The sequence below is a fragment of the Narcine bancroftii genome, chromosome 13, assembly GCF_036971445.1.
Source record: "Narcine bancroftii isolate sNarBan1 chromosome 13, sNarBan1.hap1, whole genome shotgun sequence".
Classification (NCBI taxonomy): domain Eukaryota; kingdom Metazoa; phylum Chordata; class Chondrichthyes; order Torpediniformes; family Narcinidae; genus Narcine; species Narcine bancroftii.
This window is the reverse complement of record NC_091481.1, coordinates 34,314,201-34,332,702: the sequence shown is the minus strand read 5'-3', so window position 1 is coordinate 34,332,702 and position 18,502 is coordinate 34,314,201. Positions and strand designations below refer to the sequence as shown.

General features: G+C 48.7%; 1 protein-coding gene across 6 annotated transcripts in view; it reads right to left on the bottom strand.

Moving 5' to 3' along the window:
* Positions 1-18,502, bottom strand: part of lrmp (lymphoid-restricted membrane protein) — a 174,894-nt gene that overhangs the window by 144,407 nt on the left and 11,985 nt on the right. For all 6 annotated transcript variants that reach the window (XM_069908443.1, XM_069908444.1, XM_069908440.1 and 3 more), the window contains exons 4-7: positions 15,443-15,623; positions 8,329-8,396; positions 8,147-8,225; positions 832-990 (exon numbers count right to left, since the gene is read on the bottom strand). In XM_069908443.1, coding sequence (XP_069764544.1) covers positions 832-990; positions 8,147-8,225; positions 8,329-8,396; positions 15,443-15,623 — 487 coding nt within the window. The remainder of the gene's footprint in view (positions 1-831; positions 991-8,146; positions 8,226-8,328; positions 8,397-15,442; positions 15,624-18,502) is intronic.

The window sequence follows — 18,502 nt, the reverse complement described above, 5'->3', positions numbered from 1 at the left end:
AGAGACCGACAGCATCGAATCCACGCTGCTGAAGATCCAACTGCGCTGGGTAGGTCACGTCTCCAGAATGGAGGACCATCGCCTTCCCAAGATCGTGTTATATGGCGAGCACTCCGCTGGCCACCGTGACAGAGGTGCACCAAAGAAGAGGTACAAGGACTGCCTAAAGAAATCTCTTGGTGCCTGCCACATTGACTACTGCCAGTGGGTTGATATAGCCTCAAACCATGCATCTTGGCGCCTCACAGTTCAGCGGGCAGCAACCTCCTTTGAAGAAAACCACAGAGCCCACCTCACTGACAAAAGACAAAGGAGGAAAAACCCAACACCCAACCCCAACCAACCAATTTTCCCTTGCAACCGCTGCAACCGTGTCTGCCTGTCCCGCATCGGACTTGTCAGCCACAAACGAGCCTGCAGCTGACGTGGACATTACCCCCCCATAAATCTTCGTCTGCGAAGCCAAGCCAAAGAGAAACAGGAGTACTCAAGACATTCCCCCGACACTGGTGACAAACGTTAAGAAATCTGTGTTTCGGGCACCAGTGTTTGCAGATGGGAGAGAGCTGGGAAGTTGCAGACCATCTGGATACACAATAGCTTTGCCGGATCACCTGAAATGGACTATTAAGCCAACCGTGCAGATGCGGAGCATCACTCATCCAGCCTGGCACAACGTAGCTAAGATGCCCCATTAGATAGAATATACACAGCACCCATTCAGTATGCAGTACAATGCTAAAGTACTGAGCAGCCTTTGAATAAGTTACGCCTAAATATTATTTTAAAGTGGAAAGCACCTTAAACTTGTTACCCAAGCAGGTTCCTCACCTTCTTACTTGACTAAGGAGCTCTTCATTTTTCTCTATCAATCGATTGTTACTTTCTTCTGTCGCATCAATGGTCAACCTCAACTTTAGATTGCGTTCCTGGAGCTTTTGGTAGTTATACTGGAGATCAGCAATACAAGATATCAGGTCTGACATCTCCCTGCATTTTGGGGAAGAAAAAAAAGAGATTACAGGAGTCAGTGTTGCTAAAAGGGAGATAATGGCCAACATTCACCAAACTGAGATGTAATCTGGCGCTCTACATCTACCCATGCACGGAGGGATCCTCGGCAAGGCTTCAATGACCCAATCCACAATGTCCAGAGAAGGTACTAGCACCTTCGAGCACCACAGCAGTTCAACGCAAACACGTTAGACCTGCTGGCTCACCTCAGGAACTGAGTAAGAATCACACCTGGGTTTCTCAGAATCAGAATTTATTGTCAAGAACAAGTCACAAAATTGTATTGAGGAAGCATCTTCTAAATCACCGTACAAAAATAAATAAAAAGTGCGGAAATGAATTATGAGATTTTCTTTTAAAAAAGAGCCAAGTTGTCTTTAACAATGACTTTCACTCTTTGCCACACACAGTTGTGCGATAGATATCCCCACATCTAAAAGGTGCCATGTTGAAGTCTTTCATCAATGCCCATTACCTACTCTGCAAGTCACCTAAATGTTGGTTGCCCACTGCCCTTCCAAACACCATGTTAGATTTTTATCAACAACCTTTGGACACACTTTGCAACATCTTTTATTTTTTTTAAAAATGGACAAGCTTGAAATTTTCGATAAAATTGGAAAGTCACTCCCAATAAATTCCATTGACTGTTGAATCACCAAAAAGCACAATCCAAGTTTCTGGCATCTTTGCTTCATTCCTTCCCATCATTCCAGTCAATTTTATCAAGGCTTTCTCTAATTCTAACCATCACAGAAGGAACACTCAGAATTGAGCACAACATTCAGTGCAAAGGGTCACTAATGACATCTACGACTGAACTAACAGTTCCTACTTTTCACCTTAATTGAAAAGCCCATTTTGGCTGCAAGAACTGGGGACCCAGAGGTAACCCACACAGACACAGGGAGAATGTTCAAACTCCTTACAGACAGCACAGGAGCCAGGGGTGGTAAATTGGATTAGTAAATATGCAGACGATACTAAGATAGGTGGAATAGTGGATAATGAAGAAGGTTTTCAAGGATTGCAGAGGGATTTGGGCTGCTTAGAAAAGTGGGCTGAAAAATGGCAGATGGAATTTAATGCTGATAAGTGTGAGGTGCTTCATTTTGGTAAGAAGAATCAGAACAGGACATATGTGGTAAATGGGAGAGCATTGAGGAATACAGAAGAGCAGAAAGATTTAGGAGTAACGGTACATCGTTCCCTGAAGGTAGAAACTCACGTGAATAGGGGGTGAAGAAGGCTTTTAGTATGCTGGTCTTTATCAATCATTGCATGGAATATAGGAGTTGGGAGGTGATGTTGAGATTGTATAAGACGTTGGTGCGGCCTAATTTGGAGTTCTGTGTGCAGTTCTGGTCGCCTAATTATAGGAAGGATATAAACAGAGTGGAGAGTGCAGAGAAGGTTTACCAGAATGTTACCTGTGTTTAAGCATCTAGAGTATAGGGAGAGATTGGACAGATTAGGTCTTTATTCTTTGGAGCGTAGAAGGTTGAGAGGGGATTTGATAGAAGTATTTCAGATTATGAAAAGGATAGACAGAGTGGATGTGGATAGACTATTTCCGTTAAGAGGAGGAAAGATTAAAACAAGAGGACACGAGTTAAGAATTAAGGGGCAGAGGTTTAGAGGTAACATGAGGGGGAACTTCTTTACTCAGAGAGTGGTAGCCGTGTGGAATGAGCTTCCGGGAGAAATAGTGGCGGCGGAGTCAATTGTATTATTTAAGAAAAGGTTGGACAGGTATATGGATGAGAAGAAGATGGAGGGTTATGGGCATTGTGCAGGGAGGTGGGACTAGAGAGGGGTGTTTGGTTCGGTGCAGACTAGAAGGGCCTAATGGCCTGTTTCCGTGCTGTAAATTGTTATGTTATTATAATTGTTATGTTAAACCCCGGACCCAATCGCTTGGCACTGTGACAGAGTCGCGCTAACTGCTATGCTAATCTTGTGTATCTATATCCTCCATTTAGAGTGCAACCCTGCATTCAACTTTATGCATGACCTCAAATTTAGTGAGAATAGGTCAAAGGTTAGAGTACATGGGGGTGAGAAGCCAATTGGATCCAATGTTGGCCTGGTAACAAGAGGTAGAGAGTAATGATGGTAGGTCACTTTTTTGGTCTTGAAGTCAGTGACCAGCTCAAATGTGTAAATAGAATTGATGGCTTCCCATTAAAAAAGTGATAACTACCAATATTTTTACAAAAAAATTCTTTCTCCAATCCTGCAGGCGTGCAAAAACCTTTCTGGTTTTTCCAAAACTGGAAATTTTCCACCAGCAATAGACTTGCAATTCCGTTCAGGATCCCCGAGGAGACTCGACTCCATTGTATCAGTCTTCCCTACATTTCTTCTCAGGCGCTTCTCCACAACCCCCCACCACCATGAGCTGAGGATAACCACATAAATAAAGCCTTGACTGCATTGAGGAAATTTAACTCATTATTAGTAATTAAAATAATTATATCAATGTTGCTCTCTCAATTCCACGGCATGCTCTTGAATTCCTACCCTATGGACCTGAGCGTTAATCTTGGCTGGCAATGCTTGGAGGATCTTGATGTCTCATTGCCAATTCTCTCTCCAAAGCCATATCATCCAATACCATGCAAAATAGTAAGACATCACAGCCTCCTCCAGGAATGGGCATAAGCAAACAAACTATTTCATAGCCATTAACTCTCTTAATTGACGTCAGAGAACGCTCTCTGGTCAATTATTTGTAATGTAAACAGAAACAAAAGTTCAAGTGATTGTACTTCATTAGTTGAGTAGGTGCTTGGCGTGGCTCGGTTCGGATGCAAAACTCCCTCAGTAAAGTAAATTAGTGGTATTCAAATGGGTAATTGTTGTTGACTCACAGCTTTTAATTTAAAGGGTTGGGCACTATGTTGTGAGTTCAGCTTTACACTGTGGATGATGCCTACTGGCTGAATTTTTCTTGGTATTGCTGTGCAGTCAAGATCTCCCATTGTCTTGCTTGATGGACAGATATTGTAATTCAGGGGGAAAGCTCCTGGGCCAAGAGAAAAGGGTGTGAAGGAGGAACCTGGCAATAACTCCTTGTGACAAGGGGCAGACTGCAATCAACCTCGGCTCCTTCCTTGAAGAGGATCATGATTGTATTGTCTCTGAAATCTCCTGTTACATCCTGTGTCAGATGAGGCTGTGATTGGTGTCTGGAGTTCTTCCAAGTTTTAGAACTTCATTAGGGATACAGTCGATCCGCTCTATCAATGACTAAAGAGTGAGGGAGGAACGATCGGCTTTAATGGATGTTAGATTTCGCCTGGCCCAACTCCATGTGCTCGAATGAATGGAAGGGGGCAGGGAGGTCGACCTTTATGGCCGGGTCACAGGGGGGAGGGGTTACATGTGGTTGGATACTTCACATGCACATCATTCCCCCATTTTCATTGACAATATCATTATAAGGGACCAGCCAGCTTTACTCACTAGGTCTGCAGATTCCGAGTTTCAATTTGAGATCTCCGACAAGCTGCCTTTTCATACCCCCTATCCTAGCCAGCAACTTTGTTCCTCTACCAGTTGTCGGGATCTGTATGGATTTATTTGCATCTTTTTATGCTTCATTTTATATTCCACCATTGGCTCTTCATTTTGGCAAGTAGACCCTGGCTACGATGGCCCCAAAATCCAGTCAATTAAGCTTTAAAGATGATCGTAATGCTTTATCCAAAAGCTTGTTTGCTGCGTGCGCCTCTCCCTTGTCCACCCTCTCCTTAAACACAATCAAATCAGCTTTACCTTTATCTGGAACTGCTATTTCACACTTCTAAAATTTAAAACATTTTTATGAGAACTGACCTTGCACTATTTGGCTTTAATCCACCTCTTAGTTTAACTTGTTGGGATAGGGATGTGACTGGCAAAAGCTACTCCGAATGCATTGGTGAAACTGAGCATGCCAACACTGTGCTCGTTACAGCCACAAATTCCTGGATTTATTCCTCAGCCCCAGGGAGGAATAAGTGCATGAGACCAGGCAAATGGATGGGCTAAAAGGCTGTGCCAATCAGCCTTTTATCCCCCACACTGTACCACTGACATTCTGAATGTCAACTCTGTTTGAAAAGAGTCAACCAGTGCAGGGAAGGAAGCTTGCCTTAATGTTTTTTTAATTTATTACCTTCTGTCATACAGCATGGAACCAGAGCTTCTGGCCCAACTTGACCATGCTGACCTCCTAATTAAGTCCCATTTCCCTGCATTTCTCCCACATCATCCCTCACCCCTATTCATGTACCTATCCAAATGTCTTTCGACTGTTGTAAAATGTACCTGCTTCTACCATCTTATTGCCACCACCCTCTGTATCAAAAACATGCTCCTCAGGTCCAGGGATGCACTGCTGCTGGAGCTCCCTGGAGCGTCACTATGGCACCCCGGTTTAAAAATAAAAGCAAAATAAACAAGTGGGGAATTTAACAGCGACAGCATACTAGGCAAGGTTGGTATCATGGGGCTGGCATCATGGCCACCTCCCCCCCCCCCCACCCACCTCAGATGGGTATTCTGAATATACAAGGAACCTGTTTCTTCCACAACCGGCACACTCGCCCTCTTTCCTTGTTCTACTGTTCGCTCTCAATTGTACAAACAGCAAATACAACATCGAGGATCTCATGAGACCTCCTCGTCACCGTTTATTTTGATGCTTTGGCCACCCCTGCCATAGGCGCTATTTTACACAGATCCCACTCTCTCCCCCACCCCCCCCCCCCCCCCCCACTGTGGTTACCCTAATGCCCCTCTATTAGATTTGCTCTGACGCTGACTCAGAATACTCAGGGGATTTTACGGAAGTGGGTGTTGGGGAGAGGGTGTGGTGTCTGGCGGGGGAAAAAAGACCACTAATAACATTAGGATATTTGATTGTTTTGGTGAGCTCCGGCACCCAAGAAATTAACCCTGCACCCCTGGTCAGCTCCCATTTAGAACTTTCCCATCTTAAATCTATGCCCTTCAATTTTTGGATACCCCCTCAATTTTTTTTATTTTTTTTTTAAAAACCTTCATAAGGAAGCTAAAGACGCCACTTGATTCAGGGAAAGATGCCCCAGCCTTTCCAATCTCTCCTATTATCTTTAGGTAACATCCTTGTGAATCTTTTCTCATCACACCCTTCTGATAGCATGGTGACCAGAAATGCTCACAGTACCCCAGGTGCGGTAAGGTCCTACACACCTGGAAGGTGATGGTCCAAATACTATACTCATTGTCCTACCCAAGCATGTCAAAGGTCTTCTTCATTACTCCATGCCCACTTCATCACTTTCAGGGAATGACATCCTTGTGTTTCAGCTCAATAAGACCTCCCATTTACTGAGCAAGTCCTGCCCTGGTTTAACTTCTCCAAATAAATAATTTTGCAATTTTATGACACCAAGCTCATGAGAGAGATCATTAGACACGTCTGGACCAGGCTCTTCAGCCTAATGAATCCAATGCAGAGCATCAACCACCCATTTCTGCACTAATCCTATCCTAACCCTTTTTCCTCTCAACTCTTCCCATTACCCTTTCCCATCCCAAATTCTACCCTCACCTACACTCTAGGAGCAGGCAAGTAATCTACCTGCTCACCCACTTTTGGAATGTGGAAGGAAACTGGAGCACCTGGAAGGAATCCCACACAGCCAGGGGAAGAAATGTGAAAACTCTAGAGATGAGTGCTAGAGGCCATGATTGAACCCAGGTGTCTGGAACAGTGAGGCACTGGCTCTATTAACTGCCCACGGTGCTTTTAAAGTGGTTTTCATTTTCCATCTCCTTCAATAGTTTCTAAATGCTTCAAGACCAATGAACCCTTCAGATTTCAAAACCCTTTGGCAGGCTGTCAACAGTATGCTGGTGCAGGTCAACGCAACATTGCCAGTGTCCTACTTGCTGTGCTTAGCTTGCTCCAACTGATGGGCACCTGTTAGCAGATTCAAACCACCACAACTGGTTAAAGACAGTGGGTGAGGACTCTGGAAGCTGACAAGATCTAGGCCATAATATTGAAGGCAAAATGTGCTGTCTACTTCACATGCAGGAGTGCTTTTTAATTGGATGCACAAGATCCACTTAAATACAAGATGTAATGAGTAAACATGGTGCTCATTTCCCCCACTGCTGCCCTGCAGAGACCAAAGGAGCTGCCATCCCTCCAACGCAACAGTTGTCTTGCAAGCGTAAAGAATTCTGTACAAGTGCAAGCTTTCTATCCAAGATGACAGAACAGACCAAAACAACCCCCATCTCTAAATATCCATTGAACGAAAACAGCCTATTGGTTCTAATGGGTTTGGGTTCAGTGACCTCTTCTTCACCATTCCCCTTCTCATGACTGAATCAATACCACCCACTACAACCATAGGCATATCTAGGGTATGGCAACTAGGTGCCACTTGCAAGGGGGGGGGGGGGGTGCCACTGTCCTCACCTTGCCTGCCCAATATCTGAGTCCCTATCTGGGCTAGCCCAAATCAGATTCCATCCCACTTAAATGTACGCCCCCGAAGCTTCGGGGCCTTTCCAGCACGCGAGTGGCACCTGGCGGCAGCTCAATATGGAATCAATTGGCAAAATGGCTACCTTCTCCTCCCCCCCCCCCCCCATGCAACTGGAACCACTCTACCAGTGCCAGGCAGGGAAACGCAGAGCAGCTCCAGCTGCGTGGGGATTAAGGGTCGGGAAGACAGCCATTTTGCCCACTGATCCCGCATTGGGGCTGCTCATCGACGCCCGCGACTCAAAGGCCGAAGTGGCCCGGTGAGGTACCAGAGGCCAGGCTGCCAGCAGGCGGGGCTGTCACAGCCCACCTGTGACAGTACCTGATCGGCTACTCATAAGGCGAGCGGCACAGTTGGCACGTCGTGGTTTCTTGCATGTTTTTTTTTAAAATGGTGGTGGGGGGGCGTGCAATGTAAGTGCTTGTCCTTTACCTCGATATACAACCATCATAAGAAATAAACAAAAATCTCTTCTGAAGAGTTGCTCTTGGTGAATCACAAAAACCTGCTCAGGCTCGGTGAGCGTCAAGAACCACTTCCCACAATGCAAGGTTGATCATCCTACACTACCCACAGTGATAACAACTCAGTGTTCTTCTTACAAGTCTCCTCTTGAAATTTCCCCACCAAGTGCCTCCAAGCTTCCCACTGTTCCATTGATGCCATCTGAAAACTTTGTTCCTAAAAAAAAAAGGAAACATAGCATCTCCTGAGTGTAACCAAAGCAGCTTCAAAACTGACACCAACAGAAACAAAATGTAAACGGTTGACCACAAAGTGTTACCTGACCCAAGGCCATCACTGAGTGGCTCTTCCTCAGTCACGCTTACAGTTTCTATCTCCTCTGGGGTGCTACACATGAAGAAAAATATGGTTAAAAACATTAGCCAGTTTAATTCAGCAACAGTGTTGCAGAAAAAGCATGTGAATCACTGCATCAATACCGGGTGCAGGCGACTCAAGATTTTAAACTGTATTTCCCCAGCATGGATGCAAAATATCCAAAATAATCTTCCTTCGTAAATTGGACACAATGCGACTTCTTCAACACTGGTGTGCCGAGCAAATCTCACACCTTCGCTGCAAGTGGGAAGGTGCACCTTTTTATAGGAAGCATTCTGCACACAGACACCAGATACCAATCTGCAAGGCTTCATAATCGCACTAATTTATGGCCATTCTGCCCCACGAGTGCACAGGTGCATTGTGGCCGCAGGAAGGAGCGCAGCTCTGCCGCAGGAAGGAGCGCAGCTCTGCCGCAGGAAGGAGCGCAGCTCTGCCGCAGGAAGGAGCGCAGCTCTGCCGCAGGAAGGAGCGCAGCTCTGCCGCAGGAAGGAGCGCAGCTCTGCCGCAGGAAGGAGCGCAGCTCTGCCGCAGGAAGGAGCGCAGCTCTGCCGCAGGAAGGAGCGCAGCTCTGCCGCAGGAAGGAGCGCAGCTCTGCCGCAGGAAGGAGCGCAGCTCTGCCGCAGGAAGGAGCGCAGCTCTGCCGCAGGAAGGAGCGCAGCTCTGCCGCAGGAAGGAGCGCAGCTCTGCCGCAGGAAGGAGCGCAGCTCTGCCGCAGGAAGGAGCGCAGCTCTGCCGCAGGAAGGAGCGCAGCTCTGCCGCAGGAAGGAGCGCAGCTCTGCCGCAGGAAGGAGCGCAGCTCTGCCGCAGGAAGGAGCGCAGCTCTGCCGCAGGAAGGAGCGCAGCTCTGCCGCAGGAAGGAGCGCAGCTCTGCCGCAGGAAGGAGCGCAGCTCTGCCGCAGGAAGGAGCGCAGCTCTGCCGCAGGAAGGAGCGCAGCTCTGCCGCAGGAAGGAGCGCAGCTCTGCCGCAGGAAGGAGCGCAGCTCTGCCGCAGGAAGGAGCGCAGCTCTGCCGCAGGAAGGAGCGCAGCTCTGCCGCAGGAAGGAGCGCAGCTCTGCCGCAGGAAGGAGCGCAGCTCTGCCGCAGGAAGGAGCGCAGCTCTGCCGCAGGAAGGAGCGCAGCTCTGCCGCAGGAAGGAGCGCAGCTCTGCCGCAGGAAGGAGCGCAGCTCTGCCGCAGGAAGGAGCGCAGCTCTGCCGCAGGAAGGAGCGCAGCTCTGCCGCAGGAAGGAGCGCAGCTCTGCCGCAGGAAGGAGCGCAGCTCTGCCGCAGGAAGGAGCGCAGCTCTGCCGCAGGAAGGAGCGCAGCTCTGCCGCAGGAAGGAGCGCAGCTCTGCCGCAGGAAGGAGCGCAGCTCTGCCGCAGGAAGGAGCGCAGCTCTGCCGCAGGAAGGAGCGCAGCTCTGCCGCAGGAAGGAGCGCAGCTCTGCCGCAGGAAGGAGCGCAGCTCTGCCGCAGGAAGGAGCGCAGCTCTGCCGCAGGAAGGAGCGCAGCTCTGCCGCAGGAAGGAGCGCAGCTCTGCCGCAGGAAGGAGCGCAGCTCTGCCGCAGGAAGGAGCGCAGCTCTGCCGCAGGAAGGAGCGCAGCTCTGCCGCAGGAAGGAGCGCAGCTCTGCCGCAGGAAGGAGCGCAGCTCTGCCGCAGGAAGGAGCGCAGCTCTGCCGCAGGAAGGAGCGCAGCTCTGCCGCAGGAAGGAGCGCAGCTCTGCCGCAGGAAGGAGCGCAGCTCTGCCGCAGGAAGGAGCGCAGCTCTGCCGCAGGAAGGAGCGCAGCTCTGCCGCAGGAAGGAGCGCAGCTCTGCCGCAGGAAGGAGCGCAGCTCTGCCGCAGGAAGGAGCGCAGCTCTGCCGCAGGAAGGAGCGCAGCTCTGCCGCAGGAAGGAGCGCAGCTCTGCCGCAGGAAGGAGCGCAGCTCTGCCGCAGGAAGGAGCGCAGCTCTGCCGCAGGAAGGAGCGCAGCTCTGCCGCAGGAAGGAGCGCAGCTCTGCCGCAGGAAGGAGCGCAGCTCTGCCGCAGGAAGGAGCGCAGCTCTGCCGCAGGAAGGAGCGCAGCTCTGCCGCAGGAAGGAGCGCAGCTCTGCCGCAGGAAGGAGCGCAGCTCTGCCGCAGGAAGGAGCGCAGCTCTGCCGCAGGAAGGAGCGCAGCTCTGCCGCAGGAAGGAGCGCAGCTCTGCCGCAGGAAGGAGCGCAGCTCTGCCGCAGGAAGGAGCGCAGCTCTGCCGCAGGAAGGAGCGCAGCTCTGCCGCAGGAAGGAGCGCAGCTCTGCCGCAGGAAGGAGCGCAGCTCTGCCGCAGGAAGGAGCGCAGCTCTGCCGCAGGAAGGAGCGCAGCTCTGCCGCAGGAAGGAGCGCAGCTCTGCCGCAGGAAGGAGCGCAGCTCTGCCGCAGGAAGGAGCGCAGCTCTGCCGCAGGAAGGAGCGCAGCTCTGCCGCAGGAAGGAGCGCAGCTCTGCCGCAGGAAGGAGCGCAGCTCTGCCGCAGGAAGGAGCGCAGCTCTGCCGCAGGAAGGAGCGCAGCTCTGCCGCAGGAAGGAGCGCAGCTCTGCCGCAGGAAGGAGCGCAGCTCTGCCGCAGGAAGGAGCGCAGCTCTGCCGCAGGAAGGAGCGCAGCTCTGCCGCAGGAAGGAGCGCAGCTCTGCCGCAGGAAGGAGCGCAGCTCTGCCGCAGGAAGGAGCGCAGCTCTGCCGCAGGAAGGAGCGCAGCTCTGCCTGAGAACACCTGGCATGAAATTACAGCATCCTTCTGCAAAGTGTGATTGCGAATAGCTGCTTCAAATATTCCTCCTGCGGTGTCGCTTTCCTTTCCTCCAGCTCTCCACTCATCTCCCTTCCTTCTCCTATCAGTGCTACCCTTCTTAAACCTCTGTCCCCACCACCCCCTACATGTTTACAAGCGACTTTGCAGGGGAGTAAATTCCTGGAGGGAATCATCAACAGGTGTCAGCGATTGACCACATCACCTTGATGAACCAAGGGTTGGAATGAAAAGAAGGTCCTTCTAGTTTCCCTTCACAAACAGGAGACTCCGACGGGCTTGATGCACAGGAAGGGTAATCTATCATTTGTTCTCCTTTGTCATGTGACCCAAGTTTTCACAGATGCCAAAGCTCTCCTGCCGCAGAGCTGAAACCACGTCCTGCTGTCTGGTACACACAACCCCTTGCTTAGTCAGCTCTGGACTTGGTGGTCAGGAAGTTAATAAGAACAAGTGCACGGGCCCTCCCTAAAGATCTCAACGTCACGTTACTGAAGGCTCATGCACAGAGCGGCTTTTCTACATGGGGGTGGGTTCTTGAATACTAGCATTAAACTGAGATAAAGTGTGAACAGTGATTTACACAGAAGGGTAAAAATCAGCAAGCTCAAGGCTTAAAAAAACTGCAAATGGGGAAAAAATACAAGCACTGAGAATGTTCAGGTTAACAATTCTTCCTCAAAACTCGGGGTAGTTTAAAAAAAACTTGGTGTGTTGTAAATGGGGAAGTGGAGAGAATGAAGGGTGAGACCAAGATCAAGTAGATGGCATGGAGCAGTGAGGCTGGGAAAAAGTTGGCAAGGTTGGTCCATTAGTTGCTAAGGCTCTACCAGGCTGCCATTGTTCTCTTAATCCCACCATCTCAGGAAAGTCTCCAACCAACCATAATCACTCAATGGGCCGTCAGGAAATGGTTGAGCATACTGGTCACAGCCAGGCCATCGCACTGGACCTTTGCTGGTCATGCTGTTCCAGAATACCAGCATCTCCTAGCACTGTGGAAGATTCCAAATGAATACCTGCTTGCCCCAAATCTTAACCAGTGAATAACTGGTCTCTCTCCCTCAGGTAAAGTGATCACCTGCAGCACCATCGAGTGACACAAACTCAATGATATTCAGTTTGGGTTTCATTCAGGACCACTTGGCTCCAGATCAAAGAGCTCATTATAGCCTGTGCCAAGGGCAAGGTTAGTGTGTTGTTCTTGGCATCTGGGAGCTCCAATAAAACTTGAGTCAACAGACTTCATGGGGAAAATTACTCCTAATGTTTGAGTTGTTCATCACATCAAGAAAGGTGGTTGTGGTGGTTGGAGATCAATGATCTCAACCCCAGAGCATCACTTCAGGCCACCCAAATACACCCGTGTGACCAATTAATCTCACAGGAGGACACTGGAGCACCCTGAGGAAACCCACAGATCAGCGGGACAACGAACAAACTCTTTGCAGACAGTGGCGGATTAGAATCCTCATCACTGGCACTGCAAAGGTACCGTAGTGCACTAACTGCTTCCACCCTGGTTTAGACCATTCAGCTGCCTGACCTTGCTTCCAACACAGGGTCAGAAAGGGCAATGTCCATAACATTCAAGTCCATTAACATCTCCTCAACAAAATAAACCAGTCAATGACTACGCAGGGACCCCTGGGATCTAGACCAGTCATTCTCAACTGATTACTTAGGACTCTGCTCAAAGTTTATGGACCCCCTTCCCAGTGAAGCAGTCAAGTTTAGTTCATTTTTTCTGCACTTCTCTCCCACCAACATTTTACAATTTCAGTTCACCATCCCTTTGAATCCACAGGGAAGGGTGGCGGTGCGGGGGGGGGGGGGGGGTGTGGTTGGGTATGCCCCCTTTGAGAATATCTGATCTAGACCACACCCAGGCATACACATCTATGTGGCAGGTCATATCTGTGCCCCAAAAGTGCCTGCACTGATCATCTCCACTAACCTTTGATCATCTGTTGTCGTGAAAGGTCACCATTGACCAGAACCTCACTTAGTCAAGCTGTCCAAATAGCAGGGCTACAGGAGCACATTGAGACGTGAAGTGAGTGGCTCATCTTTTGACGTCCCTAGGTTTCTCTAGCCGTCAGGGATATGATAGAATACTCTTCATCTACCAGGTTACACCTCCAAAAATGCCCAAGGAACTCGCACCATCCAGGCCATTTGAAAAACACTCCCAAACACGACTCCACACATGCATTTCCTCCACCGATGGGGGTCGAGTGCAATGCACAATGCAGTTACTCACTTAGGCCTCCACAACAGGACATCCTAAACCCACAAACTCAGCTGGTAGGACAAGGGCCCCTGCGGGCTGATCTGGCTGGGTAACGTGTCACAGGGTCTAATTCCAGAATAAACCCTTCCCAATAGCCCCTTCTGAAGGGTGGCAGTGACTCAAGGTGGTGAGCCAGCACCAGTATCAGAAGGGAATGGGCAATAAATGTTTCCATCTTCAGTGGGACCCCAATAATAAATAAAAATATATATTTTGTTATCACCATAAACCCCACCTCTTGAATTTTAAGCCATGTCTATTTTCTAAACTGTCCTGCAGCTCATCTAGCCTGTTCCACACTATCACTCCGTCTAGTCCCAATGACCTGCAGCTGGACCATTGACCTCAGCACCGCTCCCCCCCCCCCCCCTTCCCAGGACCTATCCAATTATTTCTTAAATGTTAAAAGTTAAACCTGCATTCACTCATCTGGCAACTTGTTCCACACTCTTGCCACTAAGTGAAGTCCCTCCTAATTTTCCCTTTACACATTTTCCCTTTCACTCTTAACCCAGGTCCTCTGGTTTTTGTCTCAGGTTTGAAGTCTTCCCACCTGAAACATTAGCTTTGATCCCTCTCCCGAGACAGCCTGGCCTGTCAAGTGGTTCCAGAATTTTATCTTTAATGTGTTTATAGAAAAAACACTTCTCGACCCTAAACTCTGCACTTGCACTCAAACCTCTCAGAACAGGGACTTCCGTTGCTTGTGGGCTGCTTCCAATGGTCCCAGATAGGGATGGGAAAAGTATTCCAGACTACAAGGATGGCCTAAACTATGGAGTGGGAGTTTGACTGGGTGGACAAAGAGCAGCACTATGTTGGCAGCCCTCATGTCGATTCTAAGAGCAGGTTTATTGAACCACCTGTACAACACAAGGTAGCAATAAACTGACTCCCATCCTGATAACATTTTACAGGAACACAATTAAGAGTGTCCCGTCTGTCTGCGTCATTAGCCCCTTTTAAACTGTAGCACCTAGGCAGCCCTTCTGGGATCTGGGTGCAAAGGTGCTGCATTGATTGCAGGGGGAAATCGACCCCTTTAAATTGCCAACCTGCCGATTTAAGGGATACCGCTGCCGCAATGACGCATCACGTACTTACCAGAAGTACCACCAGATGTTCAGATTCTTGCTGCCTGGTGAAGAAGGCAGATGAGCGCTAATGTCACTGGAATAAGCAGGTTGGCCATTTTCATTTTCAAATCCCCTGTGGACGCGACCTAGCTAAGTTTAAGTTGGATTCCGACAAGGTTGACCAGGACTCTTTCTAACTGGTGCGTAACTGGGGCAACTGACCGGGCAACCCCCATTTTACACAGCAGTTTGAAAGGGCCTATTGTGTGGTATTGAGCCAGCAGTCCATACAGAGGATCATCCAAACAGCTGAGAAGATCACTGGGACCCCTTTCCTCTTTCGACAACATTCACTGGGAGTGTTGATTAAAAAGGGGTCAAGAATTAACAGGGGACCTTTTCCATCAAGCATCAGGAAGGTGATAGAGGAGCATCAAAATCAGGATGGCTAGGCTGGGAAATAGCTTCTTTTGCAAGCTGCGAGACTGAGAATGTTATCCTATAACCAAGTAAATAGTCCCAAAATATTTATACACACATTTTAAAATTACATCTTTACTTTTATACACAATTATTGTGTGGTGTGTATTGTGTGCACAGGGTTCTGGAGAAATGCCGATGTACTTAACACTAATCAGAACCATAGAATACTGGAGCTTAGAAATAGGCCTTCACCATAGACTAGATGAGCCAAAGGGCCTGTTACACAGCCACAGAGTAGATCCAGAATCCAGAAATACTCAGGGCTGGTAGTCTGTGGAAGGCAAAATAATTTGCACGTCCGCTCGAGTACCAGACGCAAAACGCGGCCTTTGCCGCTCCCTCCACAAATGCTGACTGACCCACTGAGTACTTTCGGTTCTTAATTCAATTACAGGCAGCTGCAGCACTTGGATTTCCAGAGCGACCATTCTGCGGGGCAATCCTTGCTTAGCCCAAGCTGCTTTACCTATTCCTCCTGCAGTCTTCTATCCACTCCTTCATGACTGCACGATAGGTGACCAAATCAATGGAGATGTCCCTGCTGTCTGGGTCCAGCATGTTGAACAAGTCTTCAAGACCGCTGTCGTCAGACATGCGACTCGTGGTGCGCCGCAGGTAATCCACAATCTTTGAAACGCACACTTTCCCTGCAAGGGAGAAGAAAGGATGGCAGGCGTCTCTGAAAGTACAGATTATTGGTATTGAAGAGGATCAAGTGGACAGATCATTTGCAGCTCAGGGAAACTGCAACAGGCAAGGTGTTCCCACATTCCAAATGGAGAAATTGATGTAGGAATAACTCTAGGAACAGCAGGTCCTGGAAAATGGGATCCAGAAGGGTGCAGTCTTTCACTCATTCATCCCCTCCCCTCTTGGCCCTCCTTCAATCCCTCCTGCCTAAACACTCCACAAGCAGCCCTTCCCTGCCATCGGATCTCAATCTCCAGCTCCCAATTCAAAACCTCCCCATCTAGGCACACCTCCCTCACGCATTCCCTGAATCCCAATCTCAACACTGTGCCATTAAACAAAATCTGCAGATTGAGGGATCATCACCTTGTATTTTGTCTAGGCAACCTCAAACCAGATGGCTACAGCATCGGTTGGTCCAATTTCGTTTAAACTCTCCTCCTGCGGTGTCGCTTTCCTTTCCTCCAGCTCTCCACTCATCTCCCTTCCTTCTCCTATCAGTGCTACCGTTCTTAAACCTCTGTCCCCATCACCTCAGCTTCTTCTAGCCTTCCACCTGTGAGCCCAGTGGTTCTCAACCTTTTTCTTTCCACTCACAGACCACTTCAAGTAATCCCTATGCCATCGTTGCTCTGTGATTAGTAAGGGATTGCTTAAGGTGGAATGCGAGTGGGAAGGGATGGTTGAGAATCACTGCTCTAGACCTAATTGTTACTGGAACATTTTGCTGGAGAAAAATTGTCATTGGCCCATTTCCTTTGGAGTTCTGAAACCGTGCACATAACGAGTCAATGAGGTACGATTAAAAGAGTGGTTTTCAAACTTTTTCTTTCCACCCACATCCCACCTTAAGCAATCCCTTACTAATCACAGAGCACTGATGGTATAGGGAATACTTAAAGTGGTATGTGAGTGGAAAGAAAGAAGTTGAGAACCACTGCCTTATCATCACCCAACAGTCAATACATCTGGGGGAAAGAACTCCTTCTCCACCCCCCCTCCCCCAAATCATCTCAATTCGAGTTGAGCTGGGACGTTAAATGAGTTTTATCTGATGATGGGTCGGTTAGCCTGTCTGTTTCCCCTTGTCTTTTTATTCAGGCATCTACCATTTTTTTTTCCTGATTCCTGGCAAAGGGCTCAGGCCTGAAACATTGGTCTCCTTTTGGATGCTACGTGATCTGCAATTTTTGGATACTGCAAAAAGTAATAGATCGTTTATGCCTTAAACTCTTAGAGCAAGATCTACAATCAGCTGAAGAGGGACAAAAACCTGTCAACTTAATAGTGCAAAATGGAAGATTTGAACACAAGAGAAGGTAGAGGCTAAACAGCCCTGACGCATCTGACAAATCTGGTTCACTACAGCCACCAACATGGAGCACGCTGCCCTCTCCTGGCAGAAACCACTGTATCACATCACTGCTTTTGTGATTGCCCTTTACTTGCTATAAACGCGGTGTGACCTGCTGAGCTTCAGGAGCTCGTCTGTGCACTGCACTAGATGCCAATATTTTCTTGCTTACAGACGCTATTGACACCTGCAGGATATTCCTGTTTCTTCTGATTTTCCTTACGTTGCTTGAAGCACAATACTTGCCTTTCTAAATAGCACCAGCAAGCACTGATCTCCGAACATTCAAGAACCGTAAAAACAATGCTGGAGAAACTTAGCCGGTCAACCAATTTACTTCATATAGGCACAAAACCAACAGTTCGGGGTTGAGCCCTTCATCAGGGCAAGACAGAATGTGTGGAGGCACCCAATCAAAATGATATGGTGGAGAGGGACAAGGGGAGGAGCACAGTCCCTCAGGCAGGAGGCAATAGGTGGATTAAAAAGGGGGGGGGGCACACCAGCAAACAGGGAGGGGGGGCAGTGAGGGAGGGGCGACCGGGGAACAAGGTAGCAGAGACCAGAGAAGTTGACGTTACTGCCATCCGGTTGGAGAGTGGTGGCGGAGGCAAGTAGGGAGGAAGGCAATGTGGCCGTGGAAGTGTTGGCTCAAATACCTGTTGTGGGTGGTCCAAGACTTCTTGGCAAAAAATAAATTACGGATATGATAAACACAACGTGAAGATGACAATTTGACAAAATAAAATTCTCAATGAAGTATAAATCAAAACTCCCAGTGGTGTTGGAAGGGGCTAAGCTCACCAGCATTCCTCCTTCTGTGGGCTTGTTGCAAGTGGTTCAATGTAAAAGAATAATCAAGTCTGTGGCTGAATGAAAATAAAATCCAGAGCACAAGAATTGCATGATTAAATAACACTTAAGCTACAGTTCATTGCTGCTGCCAATCAGAGGTTCTCCACAGTTTTCTTCCCACTCACATCCCACTTTAGGTATTCCCTATGCCATACGTGCTCTGATTAGTCAGGGATTGCTGAAGGTGAGATGTGGGTGGAAAGAAAAAGTTTGAAAACCACTGTTTTAATCGTACCTCATTGACTCGTTATGTGCACGGTTTCAGAACTCCAAAGGAAATGGGCCAATGACAATTTTCTCAAGCAAAATATTTCAGTACCAATTGGGTCCAGAGCAGTGGTTCTCAAGCTTCCCTTCCCACTTGCACATCACCTTGAGCAATCCCTTACTTATCACAGAGCACCGATGGCAGAGGGATTACTTCAAATGGGATGTGAGTGGGAAGAAAAAAGTTGAGAACCACTTGTCTAAATTTTGACCAATTGTGTCAGGCAACGATAAATCTCAATGAAATAAACTACAGCAGACTAATGTGATGCAATAATTCATTGGAGAAATGCTCTATGAATTGCAAGGTCCCAACTCACCTGCTGCACTTCACATTGTCTATATTTACCACATTGCAAT